The sequence below is a fragment of the Phyllobates terribilis genome, unplaced genomic scaffold (genome assembly GCF_046119375.1).
Source record: "Phyllobates terribilis strain yellow unplaced genomic scaffold, ASM4611937v1 Scaffold_9__5_contigs__length_417890890, whole genome shotgun sequence".
NCBI lineage: Eukaryota > Metazoa > Chordata > Amphibia > Anura > Dendrobatidae > Phyllobates > Phyllobates terribilis.
In genome coordinates, this window is record NW_027362769.1 from 50,357,395 (window position 1) to 50,385,246 (window position 27,852).

At 45.0% G+C, this 27,852-nt stretch overlaps 1 protein-coding gene across 1 annotated transcript in view; it reads right to left on the reverse strand.

Annotated features, from left to right (window-relative positions):
- Positions 1 to 21,305: 21,305 nt before the first annotated feature.
- Positions 21,306 to 27,852, reverse strand: part of CARF (calcium responsive transcription factor) — a 63,233-nt gene continuing 56,686 nt past the window's right edge. The window contains exons 13-15 of the mRNA XM_073646444.1: positions 27,436 to 27,551; positions 22,592 to 23,063; positions 21,306 to 22,008 (exon numbers count right to left, since the gene is read on the reverse strand). Coding sequence (XP_073502545.1) covers positions 21,887 to 22,008; positions 22,592 to 23,063; positions 27,436 to 27,551 — 710 coding nt within the window. The 3' untranslated portion in view covers positions 21,306 to 21,886. The remainder of the gene's footprint in view (positions 22,009 to 22,591; positions 23,064 to 27,435; positions 27,552 to 27,852) is intronic.

Genomic DNA, 27,852 nt, shown 5'->3' on the forward strand with positions numbered 1-27,852 from the left:
TGGCTTAGCCAGAGGGATTCCTGCTGCAAGAGGGGTAACCGGCCCCCGATATCTGACTTTGACACTTCAAGTCTCAGTCAGAAAAGCCCGGAGGCTTAGTGGATCCCAGGGGGATACGGACGGAGCGCAGTCGCCACCTGTATCTCTCAAACCTGCGTTTATCCAGTGGGACCCGGACTTACACCACGTTCATACCACACACCGTCAGGAGAAGACTCAGTGGGAGAACTTACAAAGGAGAGGAACACACCAGCGGGGTCTTGACAGGTGCTTCTGATCTACCTGGGAAGTGCTGAACCCCCTACCCGGTGGCTCCAGTACGCCGTGTGTAGCAGAGAGAAGCTTTGCGGCTGAAGTTCATCTAACGTGAGTAAAGTTCCTGGATGACTTCATTCACCGCCTCCGCTTGTTTATTCCTGCGCGGCACTGCACCCACCACACCTCCACTCAGTTCATCAATCACTGCCCTGAGGCTTACTCCGCCTGTGGGGAGTAGTACCAACCAAGCTGCCAGAACACCAGCCTCAGAGGACTGTAGCAGCGCTGGTGGCCTTCACCAGAAACCACAGATGGCGTAGTCGAACAACCACTCATCTAAAAGCCCATTTATTTTATGTGACAGCCCTGGGCACGGAACGGGTCTAGGCCACGACTGCATCCCCGCAACATCCGCAAGGCCTGGCTCCGAGTATCCCCCAATTCGCTCAGGGAGGGCGTCACACTGGCAACTCATCAGCAACCTGCAACTGCGTCACAGGGAGCTGAAGGGAACAGGTGAGTGCATGCACCGGTCATTGTGCTATCTAAATGCCGCTGTCAGTGATTGTCAGGGGCACTTAAATACTCAAAACAGCAGCAATTAAGGCGAGCTCTGATCACTGCTGTTACAGGCAGACGCCGGCTATGTAACACAGCCGACATCTGCCCGGTATGGAGCAGGCTCAGCTCCTGAACCCGCTCCATACAAGCACATCCCAATGGTGACAGTTATGACAAGGTTAGCAAATTTCACTTCTCCGTTCCTAAATGTGGAAAGACAAATGGAATTCCCTAACACATGTGAAAGAGACCTAATAGATTTAGTAAAGGTGCCTCAAGCATATGAATGTTATTATACACCACAATGCACTATTACATACACTCATCTTACAAAAATACATATTATTCCAGATACGCAGACGCGCACAAACACGCAGACGTGCACAAACACATCAGTACATGAATACATCATCTGAATCATCATCAATTGTAATGTCAGGTCAGCCCCATATATCTTCGTATCGCACACAAACCTACAACTCCCAGTATGTAATTAATAATAGAGATAATGGGAGTTGTTATCAGTCATCATCAGACTGCGGACCATACAGGAACCACAGTACTGATGAGACGTAGTCAGTATCATAAATAAACATTTACATCCAGGTATCTTACCTGAGACGTCTTCTCTGATTAGAGTCATTCTCTTTCTTTTCTTCCTCTTGTCCAGACTCCATGATGACTTTTGTGATCCACAGCTCATCTCTGCAGACTTCCATCTTCTCCGGTCTTCTGCAGCAAATCCCGACAAGATGCCCTTAAAGATAGCAGAATTATTATAATGCTCCTGAATAAAAATATCTACACTGAGCCCCTGAATAAACCTAACTCTTACAATGCTCCCTGCACAAAACATGACATACACTCTACCCCTCTTATGGTACCTGCTCTCCACACTGTCCTCTCCTTACCATACTGGGCCCCCTCTTCACACTGTCCTCTCACACTGTGTCCCCCCTATACTGCACAGTCTCTATACTGTGCCCCTTCATCACACTCCCCCTCCTCAGCATACTGTTCCCTCCTTTCTGTGCCCTCACACTGTTTCCCCTATACTGCCGCATCTCTATACCTTCCCCCTCACTACCTAGTCTCTGTGCTGTGTCACCTCACACTTTTCTCCCTCCATACTGTCTCCTCACACTATTCCCCCACTCTCCATACTGTTTCCTTATACATCCCCCTTCCCCATTCTGTTCCTGCAATCATTCTCACCCCTCCTCTAGTTCACCATACTGTTTCTTCACACATCTCCCCATTCTGTCTCCTAAAATTTCTCTCCCATCTCTCCCCAAATATAACAAATCTTCGGAAGACCACACAGAAAAGCAGAAGCACGCTTACACACACGAAAACAAGCGCACACAGACACATACTAAGGGCTCTTTCACACGTCAGTACGTGCGGTGACAGTTTCCACACGTACCAGAGACATTGGTACACGTAGACCCATTCAAATTAATGTGCATACGTCAGTGTGTTTCCACAAACCATGTGGTGTCCGTGGGGAAAAACACGCTGACATGTCTGTTTTTTACCTGCTGCACCTCCCGCAAAACGTCTCGCACACTGATGACAGCGCTCTTCCCAAGCACCGGGTGCTGAGCGCTGCTCTCATCATAGATCCCAACCAGCGCTGCGATCAGCAGCAGCAGGGTCAATGATGAGAGTAGTAGTCTACTCCCGCCGTGTCCAACTGTAAAAATAGGAATAAAATAAAAAAAATCCTTATACTCACCTCTCCTAAGTGTCACTCGCTGTAATCCGTGCGAGCGCTCATGCCGAGGAGAATGACTCCTGCAGCGAGTGGACCCCGGAGCTGCGCTCAACAAGCGGTGCTCTGTCAATCACTGAGTGCAGCTCCGGGGCCCACTCTATGCAGGAGTCATTCCCCTCGGCGTGAGCGTTCACACGGATTACAGCGGGTGACACTTAGGAGAGGTGAGTAGAAGGATTTTTTTATTTTATTCCTATTTTTACAGTTGGACACGGCGGGAGTAGACTACTACTCTCATCATTGACCCTGCTGCTGCTGATCGCAGCACCGGCAGGGATCTATGATGGGGGCAGCACTCAGCACCCGGCTCTTGGGAACAGCGCTGTACACTGATTCCCAAGCTCCAGTATGTGTCACACAGATGACACACAGGTGGACACGGATATCTCCAGTCCCGTAAATATCAGGACATGTGAAAGAGCCCTAATATACACACGCAGATACACACTCACAGAAATGGGGACACGTACACACACAGCAAGCACACACGGAATGCACACGCAGTCATGCACAGACACACTCAGACAATCACACACAAAAATGCAGACACACAGGGAAGCACGCACACACGTGTGAAGACACATATACACACGTAGACATGCAGGCACTCAAATACATACACACAGACACACACACCCATGCAGGCATATACACACACACACGCATGCAGGCATATACACACACATACAGGCATAGACACACACACATATGCAGGCATAGACACACACACATATGCAGGCATAGACACACACACATATGCAGGCATAGACACACACACATATGCAGGCATAGACACACACACATATGCAGGCATAGACACACACACATACACACACACACACACACTGTACACACATGCAGGCATATACACACATGCATGGAAAACAAAAACAGTAGGAGCGCCAATGGTGAAGAGCCTGAGGTTTGGGGGGGGGAAATGAAGGGGGAGATGTTGTGACCACTCACCTGGTCCTGTTGTGCAAAGGAGCCCCTCACAGCAAGGGAAAACGCTTCCAGGTGGGAGTCTGTAAGATGATCACAACTTAGCAGGAACTGTTGTAGGGAGCTTCTGTCTGCTTCAGCGGTCACATGACCAGGACCGTGTGACCGAAGTGGGCATTCCACAATGACATCATGGCAGGTCCTGTAGTAAGCTAGTTGTAAACAGAGCAGCTTCCACCGCTCTCCACAGGGGAGATTAGCAATCAAGAAAGAAGGAATTCTGCGGTGTTAGTGAAGCGTTAGAACAACTAGACAGTGGATTAGGTTATAACACACAAACCTTTTATTGTTTAGTACGCTCTCTAACGCCACAACGCGTTTCGATAGCAGACGCTATCTTCCTCAGGTAGATTAGAGAGCAAATGAAAGAGCAACCATTATATAGGGTAGGTGCACCAATCAAAGGACACTAACAATTATGACAACACAGGAAATACAAAACAGGAAGTTAAAAAAAAAAAAAGGTAAGTAAAAGAAATGAATATCATATAAATATGAATATAAATACTACATTAGATCAGCAGGTTAAAAGAGAGGTTAAAAGATGCCACAGTATACCCAATAATGTCATGATGTACTAAAAGCAGGGATTATGAATAAAATCTAAAATTAATAAAAAAAATGAAATAAAAACTAGTAATGCATGAATAAGAACCAAGAGAGAAATAGGGTTAATGAATCGCATTCTCAATTGTTAAATTAAGGCCCTCAGGGGACAGAGTGCCCAATCTAAAAATCCAATAACTCTCACGATTAATTAAACGACCCAAGCGGTCAGTCGTGGTTTCAGCAATCTGATCAATAATTTTAAGCCTTAAGTCAGTAGGATCCTTATTATGCGCCACAGAAAAATGTTTAGAAACACTATGTAGAAGGAAACCACTACGAATATTAGACCTATGCTTATTCATCCGTGCATGCATGGCCTGTATTGTACGGCCCACGTATTGTAGGCCGCACGTACATTCAAGAAGATATACCACAAACATGGAGTGACAGTTTAAAAATTGTCTAATGGTATATGTTTTGCCAGTGGTATTCGAGGAGAAAGTCTTTGAACCACTAAAGATGCTCTGGCAACACATGCATTTTGGGGACCCACAAGAGAAACAACCACTGATCGAATTGCCCATGCTGGTAGATTGGGTTGGAGAGGATTCACATAGCGTATTGCTAGGAGCCACCATATTGCGGAGGTTCTTACCCCTTCTGAACACCACCCTTGGTTTATCAGGAAGGTGCCTAGAGAGGACCGGATCGCTCTTAAGGATAAACCAGAATTTGTCTAGTAACTTCTGGATGTTCCTGTGAGACTGGTTATAAGTAGTCACCAGGCTCCAGTTACTCAACTCAGTAGCGTCATCAGGGTTTATATCACTGGCCGAAGTCACGCTCTTAACAATACTGTCTTGGGAACGGAGCTGGAGTTTTTTGATACAGGACTCTTGAGATAATGCTCTACATTTCTGAAAGGCATCACTCAGTAATTTCCGTGGATATCCTTTTCGCCTGAACCGTTTGTTGAGGATTTTGGCCTCCAGGGCAAAATCAGAATTATTAGTGCAGTTTTTTCTGATCCTCCAGTATTGGCCATATGGTACGTTTCTGACCCATCTAGGGAGGTGTCCACTGTCAAAGCAAAGGTAGCTGTTAACATCAACCTGTTTAAAATGGGTAGACGTGGACAACCTCCCCGACGGGTCAACCCGCACCAAAAGGTCCAAATAATAGAGGGCTGTTTCTGACACAGTTGCTGTAAGACATGGGGTCTTACCTTTACAGCAACTGTGTCAGAAAGCCCTGAGTGCCCTGGACCGTACCTGCATCACCACCAGTAAAGGTATTGAAGTTTGCCCTTGTGTGTGTGTGCCTGTACTTCCTCTGGGACCGTCCTGCCGTCTCTCTCCTGCTTCCACCATCTTTCTACACCTCTACACTGCCCTGAGGCCTGCTCCACCTGTGGGGAGCCGTTCCATCATAGCTGCCCCTAACATTAGCCTCAGTGGACTGTCGCAGCGCTGGTAACCTCTTACCAGAATCCACAGGTGGCGTCACGAATTATTCTAAAACCCCTATAAATATAATCATTCCCCATTTTTGTTGACCGCCGTGGGCCACGGACCGGGCCAGCCACCGTGATTTCCCCCAAGCATCTGAAGGCCCGGCTGCCGAGTACCCCAGGGCCCAGGGGGCGCGTCACAGGCATATACACACACACAGGCATATACACACACACAGGCATCTATATACACACACAGGCATATATATACACACAGGCATATACACATACACAGGCATATACACACACATGCAGGCAGCATATACATAAAAATTCATACAAACACACACAAATATTACACTACCTGTACAGTACAGACGCGCTCCTAAGGCAGGAGATTGCAGTGCAGGGCGTGCTGTGACGTCACTTTCAGAAGACGTGCGGCCCTGTCTGCTAAGTGTGACGCTGCAGTGCAGCCCCTGCTCTGCTCTTCGGCTCTCCTGCTCCCAGGCCCCTCCCGCTACTGTCTTGGGCATCGCGGCGGTGAGAGTGCGTGCGCGCGCACTTAAAGGGCCTGCGACCACTTTTTTTTCCTTTTTTTTTTAAATTCTCCTCTGTCTTCTCTTCAGGGGGCCCGGGGCCCACCGGGAAATTTCCCGGCACCCCGCCAGGCCAGTCTGAGCCTGACTATATATATATTTTTCTGCGGTATCTGTGCATCATGAATCGTGGTATGTGTTAAAGGGGCCCACTGAGACTCTTTCACCCAGGGCCCACAAAAACTTGGAGCCGGCCCTGGGCGGAGGTGACATCCTGCATGGGGCATTATCTGGGGGGGAGGTGACATCCTGCATGGGGCATTATATGGGGAGGATGTGACATCCTGCATGGAGCATTATATGGGGGGGTGACATCCTGCATGAGGCATTATGTGGGGGGCACAGCCTGCTTGGGGCATTATGTAGGGGGAACAACCTGCATGGGGCATTATATGGGGGTACAGCCTGCACGGGGCATTATGTGGGGGCACAGCCCGCATGGGGCATTATGTGGGGGCACAGCCTGCATGGAGTATTACATGGGGGCCAGTATTCTGTATGGAGTGTTAAATGGGGGCCAGTATTCTGTATGGAGTGTTAAATGGGGGCCAGTATCCTGTATGGAGCCTTATATGGAGGCCAATATCCTGTATGGAGCGTTCTAAGGGGGCCAGTATCCTGTATGGAACATTTTATGGGGGCCAGCATTCTGTGTGGAGCATTGTATGGGGGACAGTATTCTGTATGGAACATTATATGAGGACCAGTATTCTGTATGGAGCATTATATGGGGGCCAGTATTCTGTATGGAGCAATATATGGGGTCCATTATTCTATATGGAGCATTAAATGGGGTCCATTATTCTGTATGGAGCAATATATGGTGCCCATAATACTGTACGGAGGACTATGTAGTGCCCATAATACTGTATAGAAGACTATGTGGTGCCCATAATACTGTATGGAGGACTATACTGTCCAGTCTGCACTGTGCGTGGAGAGAATTCGCCGGTTTCTGATCTATCGTAGAGTTTACAATAGATATCGCTCATGTAATGTAAGAAGTGAAATCTTTGGCATTGTACTATATATATATATATTTCTCTGCATCATGAATCATATGTGTTGAATCGTATGTGTTAAAGGAGCCCACTGAGACTCTTTCGCCCAGGGCCCACAAAAACCTGGAGCAGGCCCTGCCAGCCAGGCCCCCATCCAATTCTACATTCACACACACACACACACACACACAAAATTCCTCTTACCTTCCTGCGCTCCAGTGTCCTCCTCCTCTGCTGAGGCCGGCGGCTGAGTTGCTCGCTTCCTTTGCAGCAGGCGCATGACAATGACGTCATACGCCAGCCGGCAAAGGGAGACGCACAACTTCAGCTGCTTCACAGGAACGTGCGCCGCTGCGGTTCAGGCAATGAATGCTGCATGTGCGCGTCCCTGCATACACTGTGCCTGCGCTTTTAAAGGACCCATGCCCCTTAAAACCGCAGGTTTTTTTTTTCCCTCTTCTCTTCTTCCCACTCTCCTCTGCAGCAGGGGCGGGGCCCACCGGGGAAATCCCTGGTACCCCGCCAGCCCAGTCCGACCCTGAATAGGGACACATACGGCAGCAGCAGCGGCTCCGTATTGGGGTATCAGCAGGATGAGGAGTTTGTGCAGATTGGGGATAGATGGGGACGGAGATGGAAATGTGAAAAGTTAAATGTGTCTTTGTTGTAATATCTGCAGACGAGTTGTGGCTGGAAGAAGTTGCCATCTCGGTCTGAGAAACATGGAAAAATGAACATTGAAGCTAAATAGGAACGGGTTCTTTACAGTTAGAGCAGTCAGACTGTGGAATGCCTGACCAGAAGCCAGAAACATACATAGAAAACATAGGGCCCCATAGCAGAAGCTCTAATTGGGCCCCCCCCCAAAAAAAATATATATATATATTTGTCTGTGTCACAGAAGAGCAGATCTCACAACTTTCCAGCCTTTACATAGTAATTCTCCTCCTGCTGAAGTCCTAGATTCCTCTTTCATTGCCCCATAAAGTATGATGCCAACAAAAGTGCCCCCCAAACACAGTATGATACCCCTATGGTGCATTCCTCCACATTAGCCTCCACATGCACAGTATAATGACCCTATTGTACCCCACTTCAACTCCCAAGGCAGAGTATGGTGACCCTAACACAGTATAATCCCCCAACTGTGACCCCCACAGAGCCCTACATACACTATAATGTGCCTACATACAGTATAATGGCCCACATTAGCCCTCCAAACATTATAATGGCCCCCACACAGCCCTCCAAACAGTATGATGGACCGCACACAAATCTTCACACTGTATAATTGCTTTCTTACAGTATAATGGCCACACACATAGCCCTCAAAATATTATAATGGCCCCACATAGCCTTCCATATAGTATAATACACCACCAATAATCCTCCATATAGTATAATGGGCCCCCATAATCCTCCATATAGTATAATGCGCCCCCCCCATAATCCTCTGTATAGTATAATGAACTTCCCATGGTCCTCCATAGAATATAATGCACTCCCCATAGTCCTCCATACAGTATATTACACACCCTATAGGGTAAAATGCAGCCCCCACATAGTATAATGCACCCCACAGTCCTGCAGTATTATGGGCACCGTGTACTCACTGATTTTAAAATACCGTATATTTTAAATAAGCCGACCCGAATATAAGCCGAGGCCCCTAATTTTACAACAAAAAACTGGGAAAACTTATTGACTTGAGTATAAGTCTAGGGTGGGAAATGCAGCAGCTACTGGTAAATTTCCCCATCCTGGTATGTGTGCCCCCTCAATCCCCCAATCCTGGTATGTGTGGCCCCCTCAATCCCCCAATCCTGGTATGTGTGGCCCCCTCAATCCCCCATTGCTGGTATGTGTGGCCCCCTCCATCCCACAATCCTGGTATGTGTAGCCTCCTCAATCCCCCAATCCTGGTATGTGTGGCCTCCTCAATCCCCCAATCCTGGAATGTGTGGCCTCCTCAATCCCCCAATCCTGGTATGTTTGGCCTCCTCAATCCCCCAATCCTGGTATGTGTGGCCTCCTCAATCCCCCAATCCTGGTATGTGTGGCCTCCTCAATCCCCCAATCCTGGTATGTGTGGCCTCCTCAATCCCCCAATCCTGGTATGTGTGGCCTCCTCAATCCCCCAATCACTGCACACATAAAACAATAAACACTTATACTCACCTTCCTTCCTCCCCTTCTGCTCCAGCGCTGCTATGTCCTGTCTGCCAGCAGCTCATGTCGGCATCAGAGCAGTGCGCGCTCTCAGATGCCGAGGTGAGCTGCTGCTGCTGCTGCCGGCACATTTACTCCTCTCCACGCCGGGACTATGGGCGTGGAGAAGTGTGAATATACATTCTCTTTAGCAGCGGGCACTGTCAGCAGGAGCCGCGGCTCAGCGCTCCCCCGTGCACGCTACTAAAGAGAATGAATATTCTCTCTTCTCCATGCCCATGGGAGTGGAGAAGAGGGAATATTAATTTCCCTTTAGCAGTGGGCATACGTGGTAGCTGCAGCAGTGGCTACTGTGTGTGCCCCACTCCTCCACCGCCGCAACCTCCTACTCACCTATCCTCCTCATTCCCATGCTGCTTGGGGCCCTCCTGGCTCATGGGCCCCCTCTGGTCACGGGCCCCATAGCAGTGGCGTGGCCTGCTGCCATTGGCGGTACGCCACTGCCACAAGAAGTAGTAATGGCAGACACTATGACAACTTTTACAAAAGGGCTGGATGATTTCCTTGATACACATAACATTGTGGGTTATAGTTAAATTACCGATACCAAGAGATAAATTTTGCAATAAATTCACGGGCCAAGTAATAAAATAGCAAAACACTTTATTTAAATATTAATAAAATCAGAATTACATACAGTATGTTAAAAATAGAGAGACACCACAGATAGAAATATGCGAGTGAACCTGGACAGAAAGAAAGCATATATATCTGGAGATACTACACATATGTACAATGTAAGGATCTCAAATAACCTAGGGGTAATAGCCTTTGAGACATTTAGAAGTAATAAACAAATCTCAGTAACATAAAAAGCAAGTACATATCATTAGATCCATAAGGTACACATAGCAGACACAATAAATATGTGTTCAAGATATGAAGAAGTCAGAGGCATCATCAATAGATGAGACACTAGCACCCCAGAAAGTAGTGAGGCGCAGAATAAATATGCATAAAAGATGACAAGATCAAATGGGATGTAAGGTCAAATATGCCCCCACTAAAGATCTATAATAAATGCACATCTATCAAAGCATATCATAAAGGACCCATACATGCTCATATGGACAGAAGTGTGCTTAAAACATGATACAATATTACCTCAAGGAGTAGACTATCCAAGTACCCACCACACCCGACGCGCGATTCACATTTGAAATGCTTCGTCCACTAGTGACTCCTTATGGATCTAATGATGTGTACATGGTCTTCATGTTAGAGATTTGTTTAATACTTCTAAATATCTCAAAGATTATTACTCCTAGGCTATTTCAGGTTTTTACATTGTACATATGTGTAGCATCTCCAGATATATATGCTTTCTTTCTGTCCAGGTTCACTCGCCTATTTCTATCTGTGATGTCTCTCTATTTTTAACATATGTAATTCTGATTTTATTAATATTTAAATAAAGTGTTTTGCTATTTTATTACTTGGCCTGTGAATTTATTGCAAAATTCATCTTTTGGTATCGGTATTCTTTTCATGGCCTGGATTATTGAAAAATTTATATAGGTGTATTTATAGTTAAATTAGTGACAAAATGTACAGTTTTAGGAGGAAGGTTGAACTTGATGGACCTACATCTTTATTCAACCTACGTAACTATATAACTAACTGTCACGGGTGTATCAGATGTGACAGTCGCCCTGCAGGAGATCTCTTCGTTTGGCATTACAGACACCTTCTTAAATCTGTCTCACTCTAGGACCCAGCGGCTACCTTTCTTTTGCTAATTAACACCCTGGCCTGTGTGTATAAATACCTTCACTTTGCAATAGGGAGGCGCCGGTGATATTCACATGACCCCTTGTGAAGGCTTGGAGCAAGGGCAGTTTTTACATCTTCTTTGATGCTAATAAGCCATGTGTTTAATCTCTCTGAAGTCGGCTCAAGCTAAGCTACTTCCCCCGTGTCTGTCTCCCCTTGCTGTCTTTAGTGTTAGTGGGGACTGACTAGTGCTCACCCCCCCCCCCCATTCCCTAGCCAGACCCTAGCTTTAGGGAGAGACAGGGTTTTAGGTTCCTGCTCAGCGATTGGTGAGCAACCAATATAGGGACAGTAGGGAAGACAGGGTTATATCAGATCAGCCTAGGAGGTCATCACCCCCTCTGTCCTTAGTGTCTGGGCTCTCTTCCCCTCATCCCTTCTTGTTGCACTTTGTCTTTCCTAAACTGTGTGTGACACTAACTATGTAACAACTATCAGAAAGAACGTCACCTGCAAGTCACTATATGTAACCAGGGTCGGACTGGCCTGGCAGGGTACTGGTGAAATGCCTGGTGGGCCCCAGAGGAAGAAGAAGGAAAGGAAAGGAGAAAAACAAATAAATATATTTTTTTAAGGCAAGGGCCCTTTAAAAGCGCAGGAGCGCGTGTACGCAGACCTGACCCACCGCGATGATCATGGCCGGCGTCACCACCCGGTGCACCCAGGCAAGTGCTAGGGCCCTAGAGGGTGGGACACTAGCACACCATGGAGTCTGTGAGTCAGGGCGAGTGGTGGGGGGTTCAGAGGCTCTCCTCCTCATCAAATACTTACCTCTTTTTGTTCACCGCAGCTCCAGTGTCTTCAGCGTCTTCTGATTCTGACGTCTCAGGGCAGAGGGCGAGATGACATCACTACCGTGCGCCCTCTATGCCCTCCTGAGCACTGCAGAGTCAGATAGCGCACTGTGTACACCGGACTTGCGGGGAACGTGAGAGGTGAGTATTTTATTTGATTTTTTTATGTATGCAGCATTATATGGGGCCCATTATATACTATATGCAGCATTATATAGGGCCCAATATAACTGTATGCAGTATTATATGGGGCCCATTATGTACTGTATGCAGCATTATATGAGGCCCATTATATACTGTATGGAGCATTATATGGGGCCTATTATTCTGTATGAAGCATTATATGGGGCCCATTATATACTGCATGGCGCAATATATGGGGGCCATTATATACTGTATGGAGCATTATATGAGGCCCATTATATTCTGTATGGAGCATTATATCGGGTCCATTATATACTGTATGGAGCAATTTTTGGGGCCCATTATATACTGCATGCAACATTATATGGGCCCGTTATATACTGTAAAGAGCATTATATGAGGCCCATTATATACAGTATGGAGCAATATTTGGTGCCCATTATATACTATATGGAACATTATATGGGGTCCATTGTATACTATATGGAGCATTATATGGGGCCCATTATATACTGTATGACACAATATATGGGGCCCATTATTCTGTATGGTGCATTATATGGGCGCCATTATATACTGTTTGGAGCACTGTGTGTGGCCCATTATACTATATGGTGAAATATATGGGACCCATTACACTGTATGGTGCACTGTGTGGGGCCCATTATAATGTATGGTGCACTGTGTGGGTCCCATTACACTGTATGTAGCACTATGTGGGGCCATTATACTGTATGGGGCACTATGTGGGGCCCAGTATACTGTACAGTGCAATATATGAGGCCCATTATACTGTATGGAGCACTATGTGGAGCCCTTTACACTGTATGGTGCACTGTGTGGGGCCCATTACACTGTATGGTGCACTGTGTGGGGCCCATTGCACAGCATGGTGTACTGTGTGGGGTCTATTACACTGTATGGTTCGCTGTAAGGGGGTATTACACTGTGTGGGGCCCATTACAATGTATGGTGCATTATGTGGAGCCCATTACCCTGTATGGAGCATTATATGGGGCCTATGATACTGTATGGAGCATTATATGGGGCCAATATACTGTATAGAACATTATATGGGGCCTATTAATCTGTATGGTGCATTATATGGGACCCATAATACTGTATGGAGCAATATATGGGGCCCATAATACTGTATGGAGCAATATATGGGGCCCGTAATACTGTATGGAGCAATATATGGGGCTTAGTATACTGTATGGAGCACTATGTGGTGCCCATTATACTGTATGGAGCAATATATGGGGCCCATTATACTGTATGGAGGTCTATGTGGTGCCCATAATTCTGTATGGATGTCTATGTGGTGCCTATCATTCTGTATGGAGGTCTATGGGGTGCCCATAATTCTGTTTGGAGGACTATGAGGTGCCCATAATTCTATATGGAGCACTATGTGGTGGCCATAATTCTGTATGGAGGACTATGTGGTGCCCATAATTCAGTATGGAGGACTATGTGGTGCCCGTAATACTGTATGGAAGACTATAGGGTCCAGTCTAAAATGAAAACTTTTGAATCCCACCAGGGTCTGCACTGTGCACTGCAAGGATTCGCTGGTTTCTGAGCTATTTTAGAATTTACAATAGATACCACTTATGTAATGAAAAAGTAATTGAAATATTTGGCATTTTACTACATATATATTTCTCTGCCGTATCTGTGCATCATGAATCGTGACATGTGTTAAAGGGGCCCACTGAGACTTTTTCGCCCGGGGCCCACAAAAACCTGGAGCCGGCCCTGGCGACAACGCACATCAAGATGAATTTTAGCTGCAGCTGTGACTGGGCGATCTGCTCTGTGACAGGCCTCGTGCTGACATCACATAGCAGTTACGTTAAATGGCTGCCGGCTGTGTATAATGTCACCGGTGGTCACTGTATTACCTGTACACTATATACAGAGCTCCTGTGTATATTGTCACAGATGGTCACTGTATTACCTGTACACTGACACTATATACAGCGTTCCTGTGTTTAATGTCACTGGTGATCACTTTATTACCTGTAGACTTATACTATATACAAAGCTCCTGAGTATAATGTCACCAGTTGTAATATTAGTGTTATTAATATTGTGGTGCTTATTAATGATCAGTATTGTATTATTCGGTCATTATGAGGTGGTAATACAGTCATATGAAAAAGTTTGGGCACCCCTATTAATCTTAAGCTTAATGTTTTATAAAAATTGGTGTTTTTGCAACAGCTATTTCAGTTTGATATATGTAATAACTGTTGGACACAGTAATGTTTCTGCCTTGAAATGAGGTTTATTGTGCTAACAGAAAATGTGCAATCTGCATTCAAACAAAATTTCACAGGTGCATAAGTATGGGCACCCTTATCATTTTCTTGTTTTAAATACTCCTACCTAGTTTTTACTGACTTACTAAAGCACATTTTTTTGGTTTTGTAACCTCATTGAGCTTTGAACTTCATAGCCAGGTGTATGCAATCATGAGAAAAGCTACTTAAAGTGGCCACTTGCAAGTTGTTCTCCTGTTTGAATCTCCTCTGAAGAGTGGCATGATGGGCTCCTCAAAACAACTGTCAAATGATCTGAAAACAAAGATTATTCAACATAGTTGTTCAGGGGAAGGATACAAAAAGCTGTCTCAGAGATTTAACCTGTCAGTTTCCACTGTGAGGAACATAGTAAGGAAATGGAAGAACACAGGGACAGTTCTTGTTAAGGCCAGAAGTGGCAGGCCAAGAAAAACATCAGAAAGGTAGAGAAGAAGAATGGTGAGATCAGTCAAGGACAATCCTCAGACCACCTCCAGAGAGCTGCAGCATCAACTTGCTGCAGATGGTGTCACTGTGCATCGGTCAACTATACAACGCACTTTGCACAAGGAGAAGCTGTATGGGAGAGTGATGCGAAAGAAGCCGTTTCTGCAAGCACGCCACAAACAGAGTCGGCTGAGGTATGCAAAAGCACATTTGGAGAAGCCAATTTATTTTTGGAAGAAGGTCCTGTGTACTGATGAAACCAAGATTGAGTTGTTTGGTCATACAAAAAGGCGTTATGCATGGCGGCAAAAAAACACAGCATTCCAAGAAAAACACTTGCTACCCACAGTAAAATTTGGTGGAGGTTCCATCATGCTTTGGGGCTGTGTGGCCAATGCCGGCACTGGGAATCTTGTTAAAGTTGAGGAACGCATGGATTCCACTCAGTATCAGCAGATTCTTGACAATAATGTTCAAGAATCAGTGATAAAGTTGAAGTTACGCAGGGGATGGATCTTTCAGCAAGACAATGATCCAAAACACCGCTCCAAATCTACTCAGGCATTCATGCAGAGGAACAATTACAATGTTCTGGAATGGCCATCCCAGTCCCCAGACCTGAATATCATTGAACATCTGTGGGATCATTTGAAGAGGGCTGTCCATGCTCGGCGACCATCAAACTTTACTGAACTGGAATTATTTTGTAAAGAGGAATGGTCAAAAATACCTTCATCCTTCATCCAGGAATTCATTAAAAGCTACAGGAAGCGACTAGAGGCTGTTATTTTTGCAAAAGGAGGATCTACTAAATATTAATGTCATTTTTCTGGTGCGGTGCCCATACTTATGCACCTGTCAAATTTTGTTTGAATGCAGATTGCACATTTTCTGTTAGTACAATAAACCTCATTTCAAGGCAGAAACATTACTGTGTCTAACAGTTATTACATATATCAAACTGAAATAGCTGTTGCAAAAACACCAATTTTTATAAAACATTAAGCTTAGGATTAATAGGGGTGCCCAAACTTTTTCATATGACTGTATATGAGCTGGTCATGGTATGGTGGTATGTAGTATTATTCGGTCACTATGTGGACTCGGACTCTCTGTGGGCTCGGACTGGCCCACCAGGATATCTGTGAATCCTCCAGTGGGCCCTGCTGCTGGCTGACACTGGCAAGCGATGGATGCACTTTACCTTAAAGTCAGACTAACCCCTTTGCAAAAGAGGTGTAACTAAGTGACACCTCTTCTGCACAGATTTCAATAAACTCACCTCTTCTGCCACTGTAGAATCAGATTAGCTGAGCTGTGCATAGCTGTGCTATGGACATTTCCCCTGCAGAGCTATCAATCCGACCAGCTCCCATCAGCCACCTGCAATGCTTTCACAAGGAGCCGATGGATCTCCTGGGCTTCCATAACACCTCAGTAGTGATAGGTGAGCACTAAAATGCTCGGGTGCTCGATGCTCGGGTCGAGCAAATTGGAATGCTTGGGTGCTCGACCCGAGCAACGAGACCAATGTAAGTCTATGGGAAACTCGAGCATTTTTCAGACGGCTCCCCCTGGCGGTCTGCAGAGGTCTAAAAATTGCCCAAATCGATGGGAACAGTGCTCAAATGACATGGGAACAGCATGGGGAAGACCCCTGGAAGCATTTCTGACTCCCAGGTCACTGCTGTCAGCAACGTGGTCAGAGTATTACGCCACTTTTATGGACTCACAATAAAGCATACAAAAACGAAACAAAAATGGATTTTCCTGGGAAATATGTTAAGGAACATCCTTTCCAGGGTAATGACTTGTATCTAAGGCAAAATAAATAACCAAAACCAAAAATACTCCTCCACACCTTGGGCTATGTTCACATGTAGCGTTTTTGATGCGTTTTTGCACCTTTGCATTGCTTTCAATCATGACAAATGCATTCACCGGGGATGTCATTTTAACATTTTACAACCTTATCTGGCCATGTGGTGTGTGACACATCATCAGACACATCCTGTTTCATTTATGAAGGAGGGTGTCACGGGTGTGTCAGAGGTGACAGACAGTCGCCCTGCAATGGTTTGCAGGAGATCTCCACGTTTAGCAAAGCAGACAGCTGCCTAGATAGGAGGCTGTGTTTAGGACACAGCGACTACCTCCCTTTAGTCTAGGTGTATATATACCTGGTGTGTCTAGGTGGGCGTTGCCGGTTATACTAATTTCTACTTGGAACTTGGCAGAAGCAGCATCACATCCTCTCTGGAATCTTTAGGCCGTGTGGCCTGTTGGAGTTCTTCTAAAGCTGAGTTGTTGTTCCCCTGTGTTGTCTTCCCCTTTTGTCTTTAGAGTGTTAGCGGAGGTTGATTAGCGCTCATCTCCTTCCTCCCCCAGCTATAGCCTTATGCCAGGGATAGTAGGGCGAGGCACGTGATCGGCGACAGCTGCGGAGGCTGTATAGGGATGTTAGGGAGAGACAGGGTGACGCTAGTCCAGATTAGGAGGTCACCCCTTTCCCTAGTGTCTGGGCTCCCTTTCCCCTCTGTGTTGCACTCACACCTGGCATGACTTAATAACCGGCCGAGAACGTTTTGGGAAAAAAAAAAAAAAGAGAAAGAAAAACAACACAAGATTGACATTTTTTTTTGTGTGTTTTTGGGCGTGCACCTTTTATTTCCTTACACCCTTTAGTATGGGATCAGTTGCAGAGCAGTTCCGCTGTCTATCTCTGGAGGTGAATGACCTCCGCTGTGAAGTTCAGCAGCGGTTACAGGCCGCCAATGTGGGGGTCTCTACAGGTAGGCCTGTCCAGTCTCTTCAGAGAGTCACCGGTGATAACTATTTTCCGCTATCCAGGCTTGAAATACTAGTAGTCGGCTAGTGTCTTCTTGGCGTTCCCTTAGTAGGCGTGATCTCTCTGGTGTCTCCTCAAGCTAAGTGTTTCCCTTGTCTGTTGACCTGTTTGTCTTTAGTTGCAGTGGGGACTGCTCACCCTGTCCCCTCCCTATCTAGGGCCTATCACTAGGGGCAGTCAGGGATTAGGTTTCCTGCTCAACGATAGGTGTGGAACCTATTTAGGGACATTAGGGGAGTCAGGGTGTTGTCAGATCTGCCTAGGGGTCTCCACTCCCCCTTTCCCTAGTGTGGGCTTCCTCCACCTCTTCCCGTTGTTGTGCACTTAGTTGTTCCCTCACCTTGCATGACATTATCAGCTCCAGTTGGCAGACACTCCCAAAAACGATGCACAACAGAACTCACGTTCGGTCTATCAGCACCATTATAGTCTATGGCCCCGTCTGCTCATGCGCCGAATCCAGTTTTGCAGATTTAGACGTAAGCCCCAACGGAGCCACTGAACGGGTGCCAGGACGCAGTGTGAAAGCACCATAACTGTTGTGTCCTGTGATTGATTTTGGGGGAAAGGTGGGAGAGAAGAATAGACATATGACTAGAATTGATCAAATTGATTAAAATGTAACTTTTATTCTGATTATTTATATATTATATGTTGTAAATTATCCTACACCTGTCCAAGAATATTATTGGGATAGAAAGAGAATAAATTCCCTAATTAATTCCGGTTTAATGATAGGATATAATTTACCCTTCGTGATTAGGGGCAGTGTTACACTGTGTGCAGAATTATTAGGCAAATGAGTATTTTGATCACATGATACTTTTTATACATGTTGTCCTACTCCAAGCTGCATAGGCTTGCTTGAGAGCCAACTACCAATTAAAAGTAAATCTGGTGATGTACATCTCTGTAATGAGGAGGGGTGTTGACTAATGACATCAACACCCTATATAAGGTGTGCTTAATTATTAGGCAACTTCCTTTCCTTTGGCAAAATGGGTCAGAAGAGATTTGACGGGCTCTGAAAAGTCCAAAATTGTGAGATGTCTTGCAGAGGGATGCAGCAGTCTTGAAATTTCCAAACTTTTGAAGCGTGATCACCGAACAATCAAGCGTTTCATGGCAAATAGCCAACAGGGTCGCAAGAAGCGTGTTGGCCAAAAAAGGGCCAAAATAACTGCCCATGAATTGAGGAAAATCAAGCGTGAAGCTGCCAAGATGCCATTCGCCACCAGTTTCGCCATATTTCAGAGCTACAACGTTACTGGAGTATCAAAAAGCACAAGGTGTGCGATACTCAGGGACATGGCCAAGGTAAGGAAGGCTGAAAAACGACCACCTTTGAACAAGAAACATAAGATAAAACGTCAAGAATAGGCCAAGAAATATCTTAAGTCTGATTTTTCAAAGGTTTTATGGACTGATGAAATGAGAGTGACTCTTGATGGGCCAGATGGATGGGCCAGAGGCTGGATCAGTAAAGGGCAGAGAGCTCCACTCCGACTCAGACGCCAGCAAGGTGGAGGTGGGGTACTGGTATGGGCTGGTATCATCAAAGATGAACTTGTGGGACCTTTTCGGGTTGAGGATGGAGTGAAGCTCAACTCCCAGACCTACTGCCAGTTTCTGGAAGACAACTTCTTCAAGCAGTGGTACAGGAAGAAGTCGGTATCGTTCAAGAAAAACATGATTTTCATGCAGGACAATGCTCCATCACATGCATCCAACTACTCCACAGCGTGGCTGGCCAGAAAAGGTCTAAAAGAAGAAAAAATAATGACATGGCCCCCTTGTTCAGCTGATCTGAACCCCATAGAGAACCTGTGGTCCATCATAAAATGTGAGATCTACAGGGAGGGAAAACAGTACACCTCTCGAAACAGTGTCTGGGAGGCTGTGGTGGCAGCTGCATGCAATGTTGATCGAAAACAGATCAAGCAACTGACAGAATCTATGGATGGAAGGCTGTTGAGTGTCCTCATAAAGAAAGGTGGCTTTATTGATCACTATTTTTTTGGGTTTTTGTTTTGGCATGTCAGAAATGTTTATTTCTAAATTTTGTGCACTGATATTGATTTACCTGGTGAAAATAAACAAGTGAGATGGGATTATATTTGGGTTTTTATTAAGTTGCCTAATAATTCTGCACAGTAATAGTTACCTGCACAAACAGATATCCTCCTAAAATAGCCAAATCTAAAAAAATCCCACTCCAACTTCCAAAAATATTAAGCTTGGATATTTATGAGTCTTTTGGGTTGATTGAGAACATAGTTGTTGATCAATAATAAAAATAATCCTCTAAAATACAACTTGCCTAATAATTCTGCACACAGTGCATTCTTCTCTCCTCCATAATCAGTTATTTTGGTGGTGTACATTAGATGTGAATGCAGATAAGGGAGGGCGGCATATGTGCGTCCTGTGATTGGCGATGTGACTGTCCGGTGGCTAGGAGAATAGTGACATCACCGATCCAGAGGGCACGTTTTTTTTAGGATAAACTGTAATTTTAGTTGATATAACTTTTGGCCTTGCAACTTTTTGATTGCTTTTTTTATTCAATTGAAGAAAATTAGCTTTTTTTAATTTATTAATTTTAATGATAATCACTGGAAGGGTTAAGTGACAAGCTAGTTTTATAGTTCAGGTTGTTACAGATATGGGGATGTCAAATATGTTTAGGTGTTTTTTTGTTTTCCCCAACAATAAAGTCTTAAAAGAAAAAAAGAGCCATTTACCGGTATATTTTTATACGATTTTTTTTCTGAACCTTTTGTTTTTATCTTGTTTGTGTTATACACAGAAGATCACACATAATCTCTCTCCTGTCCCTGCAGCCTGTCTGCTCTCCTGTTCTCCTTCACACTGGCTGAAGTTAGGGGTGAGGGACATTTTAGCAGGCTGTAGGTCAGTCTGTATCTCAGATACAACAGTGATCCAAGAATCATTTTGAAGTGGAGACTCTGAGATCATAATCGCTGCTGTAGTTGTGACCCAAAGCGAGACCTTACAGGCTAAGGCTCATTCTTACGTCCGTTCCATTTGATCCGAGCATGGATAGCTAATGTGTGGACTGGCCATGGCTGTCCCGAGTAGGACATCTTCATACATTTTTATGAAGCGGTCACGCTCAGGTCGTGAGACCCGTGGCCAGTCTGTGCATTGCGGTCCAATCTCAGACCGATTTGCATGGATGTCTGAATAAGCCCTTAAAGTGAGAGTTTGGAGTGACAGCTGCAGACCCTCGTAGCTCTCACTTTAACCCCTGATATCTCAGGCTGGGTCACAACTACAGCGGGATTCTGGCCTCATCCTGAAACGGAGAATCTCAGGTAGTGCAGGTATGACCATCAGTAGCCAGGACCTATCTCATACGTCCTCGGCTACCAAGTTTCCACCCTGCAATGACATATGAGGTACGTCCATGCGAGGGAAAAGATTAAATAAGTACTAAATCTTAAATGATGGCAAACAATGATGGCAGTAAAACTGTGTAAGAGTATTCAAACAAACAGGTTAGCGTAGTCTTGGGGAAAAATGAGCAGCTATAGTGAATGCTAGGGGAGAGAAGGGAAATTTAATTTCATTGCCAGAATTAAGGTTAAAATCAAAGTTAACATCCTTCTTCATTTTTAGGAATTTCTATCTGTAATTTTCAATTTCTGATAATAATAGGGCTAGATAATTGAATGGTAATATGCTTATATGCAGCCAGGTTTACAGAATACTAGCGGAGTATATACAGCCAGGTGTACAGCATACCATCGGAGTATATACAGCCAGCAGTACAGCATACCATCGGAGTATATACAGTCAGGTGTACAGCATACCAGCGGAGTATATACAGCATGACCTGGGAGTGACTATCTGCAGACAGAAGGCTGTGTATAAACTATTAGACTGAGAGCACCCGTCCTGAAAGTGATTGTTATAGGGGTTAGTAGTACTCTGTGTATCACACTTCATGCCGCTGTGTTGCTTCATTCCTTTCCTTTACTAATGCCGTCTCAGGATAACGGTCTGCAACAAGTGAAACAGTAGTGATCCAAATGTTGGATGAGCAGTCTTTATTGTACATGTGGTTGTTTCCCTCAATATGAGGGCTGAAGATAAAGCCGATAATGGGATTCATTCATAGTTCATGCAGGGTCCTGACAATCTGTGCTTCCTGCTCCTTCCGTATGAGCTTGGGTTTCGGTCGTCTCTCCTGGGTCGTCCTGACCTTGCTCCATGCAGAATGTCTCTACAGAACCAACTTCAACTAAAATCAATGGAAAAAAAGACAAATAAGACTATTATCCATCCATCTGTCTATAAATGTTTTCGTTTCCACATTATATTATTATTAACAGCCTTCAGATTGATCTCGAGCCATGGCGACCTGATGGATGAGATATCTGTAGGAAGATCGATCTTGTGCAAGCCCAGATAGGTCCACCAGGGTCCACATTACATTGCCAACACCTCCCTATTACGGTGTCAGATTTCTTCCTATGCACAGTAATAGGGAGAAAGCTCTCAGGCAGTGTCGGATGGGACTAGTCCACATTGCTCACAGGATCCTAACTAATAAACTGCAAGCTTAAAAAAACCTTGACACCATTGAAGTCATTAGACTCACCGTTCACACACACAGGCTAACAATGCCATTCAGTGCGAGCACAGAACGCTGTGTGCTGAATTCTATATATTGCACATAGAATCGAGAATGTGGCTCAACAACCATTGATGTAGGATCTCTTCATCTGCATTATTTAGGTAATATGTTACAGTCCCCATGCAGTTGATGTATTGGAGGTTATTTCAGCTATATGACGTAGGTGAACATTTACATATGCACTTACCAATGGTCGGCTGCTGGTCTAGAATCCTAATAGGAATAGGGTGCAGTTCCCCAAGCAGAATCTGGTGCACTTCTCCCGGCATCCCGGATGTGGGACCTTCCACAGTCACCAGCTGCCCCATGCTGACGAGATGATTGTGACCGGAGACTGCTGACAAAGAGGACTCGTTCTGTTGGGTCTGCAAGTGACCAAGCACCAGCGGCTGACTACTTGTTCCAGCATTTAACAGACCTGGTTGTCTGACTGTAATAAGAGAGGTTGTCCCATCAGAAGTTGTGAATGATGGGGACTCATGATTCACTGCAATTAGAGCAGTTGTGCCATCCGAGGAAGCGAAGGATGGAGTTTGCGAGTTCACAGTAATTAATGCTGCCGTTTCATCAGGAGATGTGAATGGAGAAGATGGCTGGTTCACTGCAATAAGGGCAGTGGTTCCATCCGGTGATGTAAAGGATGACTGCAACTGTAGACTCTGGGGAAAATACAGAAATACATAATGGAGAGGGTTTCAATTGTGAACATTAGTACGTGAGAAGCTCCTCAATATATGGGACAACAGTAGAACTTACTGTCAGATGATTGTTGTCAACGCCACCAAAGATGTGGATCCTGTTCTGTCCACACATTAACGGGAACTTGTCATTAGATTCATGCTGCTGGAATCACGAGCAGCATGAAACAGGCATTGGCTGCCCGATTCCAGTTAGGTATGAAACACTGCAGCTTTTCGGAGAAAACATACTTTACAAACCCGGCCAGGGACTATAGGAAGTCACCTGACTAATCCAGTGCGGCCCCGGATGGATTTTCCCCTCCCCGCTACAGTTGACTGACAGATTTTTCCCCATGTACACACAAGGGAGAGACCCATCAATCATCTGAAGAGGGGTGGGGCGAAAGTCAAGGCCTCACCGGACTATAGGGAAAGACCTAAATAGTTGATGACGACTCTGGATGGCTTTTCACACTAAGTTTTCTCAATCGGGTTGCCCGGCTCTGAGCAATGCTGCACGTGGTCTGGGCAGCATAAATCTAATGACAGGTTCCCTTTAAACGTTTATGGCTGCTAACAACTATTTTTTATTTTTTTTGCAGAATCACTGTCATTCCAAAATGATCAATATCTTATTCATGTTCATCCCCTTCACAATGATAACAAGGTCTAAGCAACATTTCAGAGGTGCAGTCCATTTTTTCACATCTTTTATTTAGCTTTATGCAAAGTGGTATTGTAAGGGACATGACGACTTTTTCTAAGTGTTATTGCACCAATACATCTACAAAACTGAAGCAAGTTAGTAATCAGGCTTGTGGGATAAATTGTTTGTGCAGCGTCTATGCAGAGCCATGTATCTCCATGGTAACAGACTATAAACAAAGTCTTGTGTAGTCTGATCCTGCCGCCAAGTCTTACCTACATCCTGGTAACATTTTGCTTGTTTACAGCATAATGAATCAATTATACATTTTTACTCTTCACAGATTATCAGTGAGGAAACATAATATAATGATTCTCCTCCAGTTTTTAGGAATAAATTAAATGCTTTACATATTCCTGTGAAGAATATTGGAGATATAATTCCATGTCAATCATTTGTATCCTATTTGGCATGGGATTATAAAACCCCTTTCACCTTGCAGTGGTAACAGAACACCTAGCAGTAGCTAGGTGTTCTGTTACCACTGTACAGTGAGAGTCAAAGGGCTGTGACAGATCTCACACTTTGACCAGTTCAGAGCAGAACATAAGGATTGCTTGCCATGTGGATATTGTGAGGTCTAAATTTGTTTAGGCAGCTATGGTTTCATAAGGCGTTATGGAGATACTATATATACTAGATGTATATTGTGTATATTTCCGAGATCCCCAGACCAGACTGGACGCCTTCCAGGGTCTTGATCCCTTCTGGCCTCACAGGGTGGGGAAATATGTAGAATAGCTAGTAGGAAACAGATAGCAAAGCTGTTTTCGGTCTTAACACATAGCAGGGGCCCGGCTGGATCCAATGGCACCAGAACCACCTCCCTAGGACCTTCCATTAAGGAGTTATGACCCACCTGGAGTTTTAGAGTTTCTAGCTTCTAGAGGCATGCAGAGGGGGCTTAGGTTCAGTCCAGAGGGCTGGAGTGGAGTGACCCAAAAGGGGATAAATGCTAGAGTAAGGCCATGTGCTCTCTCTGATGCATGAGGTCCCCTTCGAACTGGGGATCACGTCGAGTAACGTGCTGTGAAGGACCCAAGACCCAGCTGGAAGCAGATGCCCCCTGAGGCCCAGCGCACACATGGCTGGAAGTCACATCAGTAAATGACGCGATCCATCCGCTTGTATCTTTTGTACTATACCCTGTATTTACATATCTGACCATTGTATATGAATAATCATTGTGTATATAGTGTATTGTCTAGTGCCCTTAAGGCAATTAATTACCTTGAGCTGTTCATTTATCTCGATCCAACTTTAACTTTCCATGCTACCAGGGCTGTATTTTGGCCTGATATAACCCTGTTAAACAGACCAGTCGTATATCGAACGAGGAACTGGTGGCAGTCCAACCGGGCTGACCAGGCGCTGTTTCACTGGTGCTAGTGAAAGAGACCTCTCAGCCTGTTGGAGTTGTGGGCGAGTGTGGTGCCACGGCAGTGACATCTTCTCACTCCCCGTGCCTCCCTGGGCCCATGTGGACAGGAGTATTTCTGTGTAAAACTATACCAATCTGACCTTATATGTCCCCCAGGGGGTGTGGAACGTCTTGTTGGTAAAAGTGGGGAGACCGCATTACGTGATCCGTCTGACGTAATAGTGACGACCGGCAGGGTGGTGAGGTGCGGATCCTTCACAATTCCATTAAACAAATAAAGGGATAATCCCATCACAAAGAGTTATGGAATTTCTACACAATTGACCATAAATCATTGAGAGGTGTATTCAGTTCTTTCATAAATGGGCCATCTCATTTACGGTATGTGCCGATAGAAGATATCTGGTTTGTTTTGCCAAAATCTATGTTTAGTTTTGCTCTATTATCTGACTATCTCCATAGCAATTTTTCATTGTTACACCTTGCTGTCAAGGAAACCGGCCACTGCTGCCAGGTAAGAGCAATGGCAGAGCTTGCACAGTCCTGCCCATTTCTATTCTATTGAGGCTGACCTGATCTCTGGGGCATGTGTGCATTCCCTCCTTACCTACCGCCATCTTATGAGGGCTATTCAGCTGTATAGACCAGGAACTATTCTACAACACTCCTAACCTCACCCCTCCCTGCTGGTCTGATCTGTCACTCAAAACACATACTGCCCCCGAAAAGAGATCGGGGAGACAACAATAAGTGAGACAGAAAAAGTGCTTACAAATGCTGTGTGGACATAAGAAATAGCACCATTTCTGGCTGTTTTATGACTTCTATGTGGCATTTTCACCAGTTTTCCCCTCTGCAGGCTCTACCTCCAATTCTCATTTTGATCTGAGCTTAGCTCCTGTGTGGGTGAAGAGTGGCAATCATGTCTCTCTCTGTGTCTGTCCGCCTTTCTTGCTCATCTCAGTATCTGCTCCCATCCCCTTCCTTAGATTTCTGAGGGCAGCATGCAACCTGATCTCTCAGTGAGCCGTCTTGTTTGTCAAGACGGACTATCAGTTTCTGACAATGAATGATCAGTGTAGAAGGTGAGAGCTGTGCAAACGGCATTCTTTCATTTATTTTCAGACAACCTAATACACAGTTTGTAACCTGCACCTACTTTTACTTGGCTCATGGGGCAGTTTCCCTCTGAAAATGTGAGGTCTTTGTGTCCAGAGTGCTACGGCCATCACTAGCTCTTATGAGCCAGCACAGCTTATTTATTTTATTCACTTATATAGCGCCATTAATTCCACAGCGCTTCACAGACATTATCGGCACTGTCCCCATTGGGGGCTCATAATTTACATTCCCTATCAGTATGTCTTTGGAGTGTGGGAGGAAACCGGAGAACCCAGAGGAAACCCACACAAACACGGGGAGAACATACAAACTCCTTGCAGATGTTGTCCTTGGTGAGATTTGAACACAGGACCCCGGCGCTGCAAGGCTGCAGTGATAACCACTGAGCCACCGTGCTGCCCACAGCTTCATTCCTGTACAGATTTGCTCATTTAGGAATATCAGAAAACTGACCAGCACCTCCAAACAGAAAAAGGCAAGTGTCATGACTATTCAATTTAACCAAAAAAATACAGCTGTACTCTGAAATGCTATGATGTGCAATCATTGAATATATGAAATTGTAACTACGTTACTGCTAGAGAAAATATGTTTAAAAAATTAAAGGTACTTGGAGCACAAAGTGGCCAGTTCATGAGTGATCACCAGCCTCGACAAGGTGTACCCCTTTGATGGGACCCCAACCTAAAATACCTCTACTGGGCTGAAAGCCTAGAACTTTGTGGGTGGGCAGGCAGGATCTAGCACCTCCTTACGGTATACTTGGCTCATGTGGCAGTTTCTCTCCCAGAAATACATTCTGAAATGTGAGGTCTGTGTGCTCAGAATGCTGCTGCTATCACTAGCGTTTATGAGCCAGCACAGCTTCATTCCTGTACGGATTTACTCATTTTATCCATCTACTGTGTGATCTCATATCTCCTATGTAGATGAAGATCACTATTTAGAAAGTTGCTTATTTTCACATACAATATTCAAATTAGCTACGACAAACAATCAAAGAGGGAAAATGTGCCACACAAAAGCAGATCCACATATTTACTGACTTCTATAGGAATAGTGACCAACCTATCAGTCAGAAATGTATACTGCAGAAATAACCCTTATACGTTAGTTAAGTAGAAGCCAAAGAAATCACCAACCTGCAGCTGTGCAAAGATTTTGGGTTGCAAAGAGGATAATGAAGAGATGAGCTGAGCGGTATCCTGACAATCATCTTCATTAGAGGAGTTCCGGACTTTTATTATCGAATCATGCTCTAAGAAACAAAACATGGACATCAGTTGTATTAATAAAGATTGGGTTCATCAAATTGTTAATCCATTCCTCCAATGACATAACACAGTAATACTTCAGAGCTTGTGCACAGTCTATACATTGATTAATGAAATCTACTCTTCCCAGAGTCCAGAGTCTCTCATCTAGCCAAATCAGATCTCATACTTTGCACTGACGATGGCCAATAGCCCGAAACACCGTGTCTGCAAATTGAGATTCTGATTTGGCTTTTATTCTAAGTCATATTGCACGACTCGTTAAAGGGTTGATTGTGACTTGTA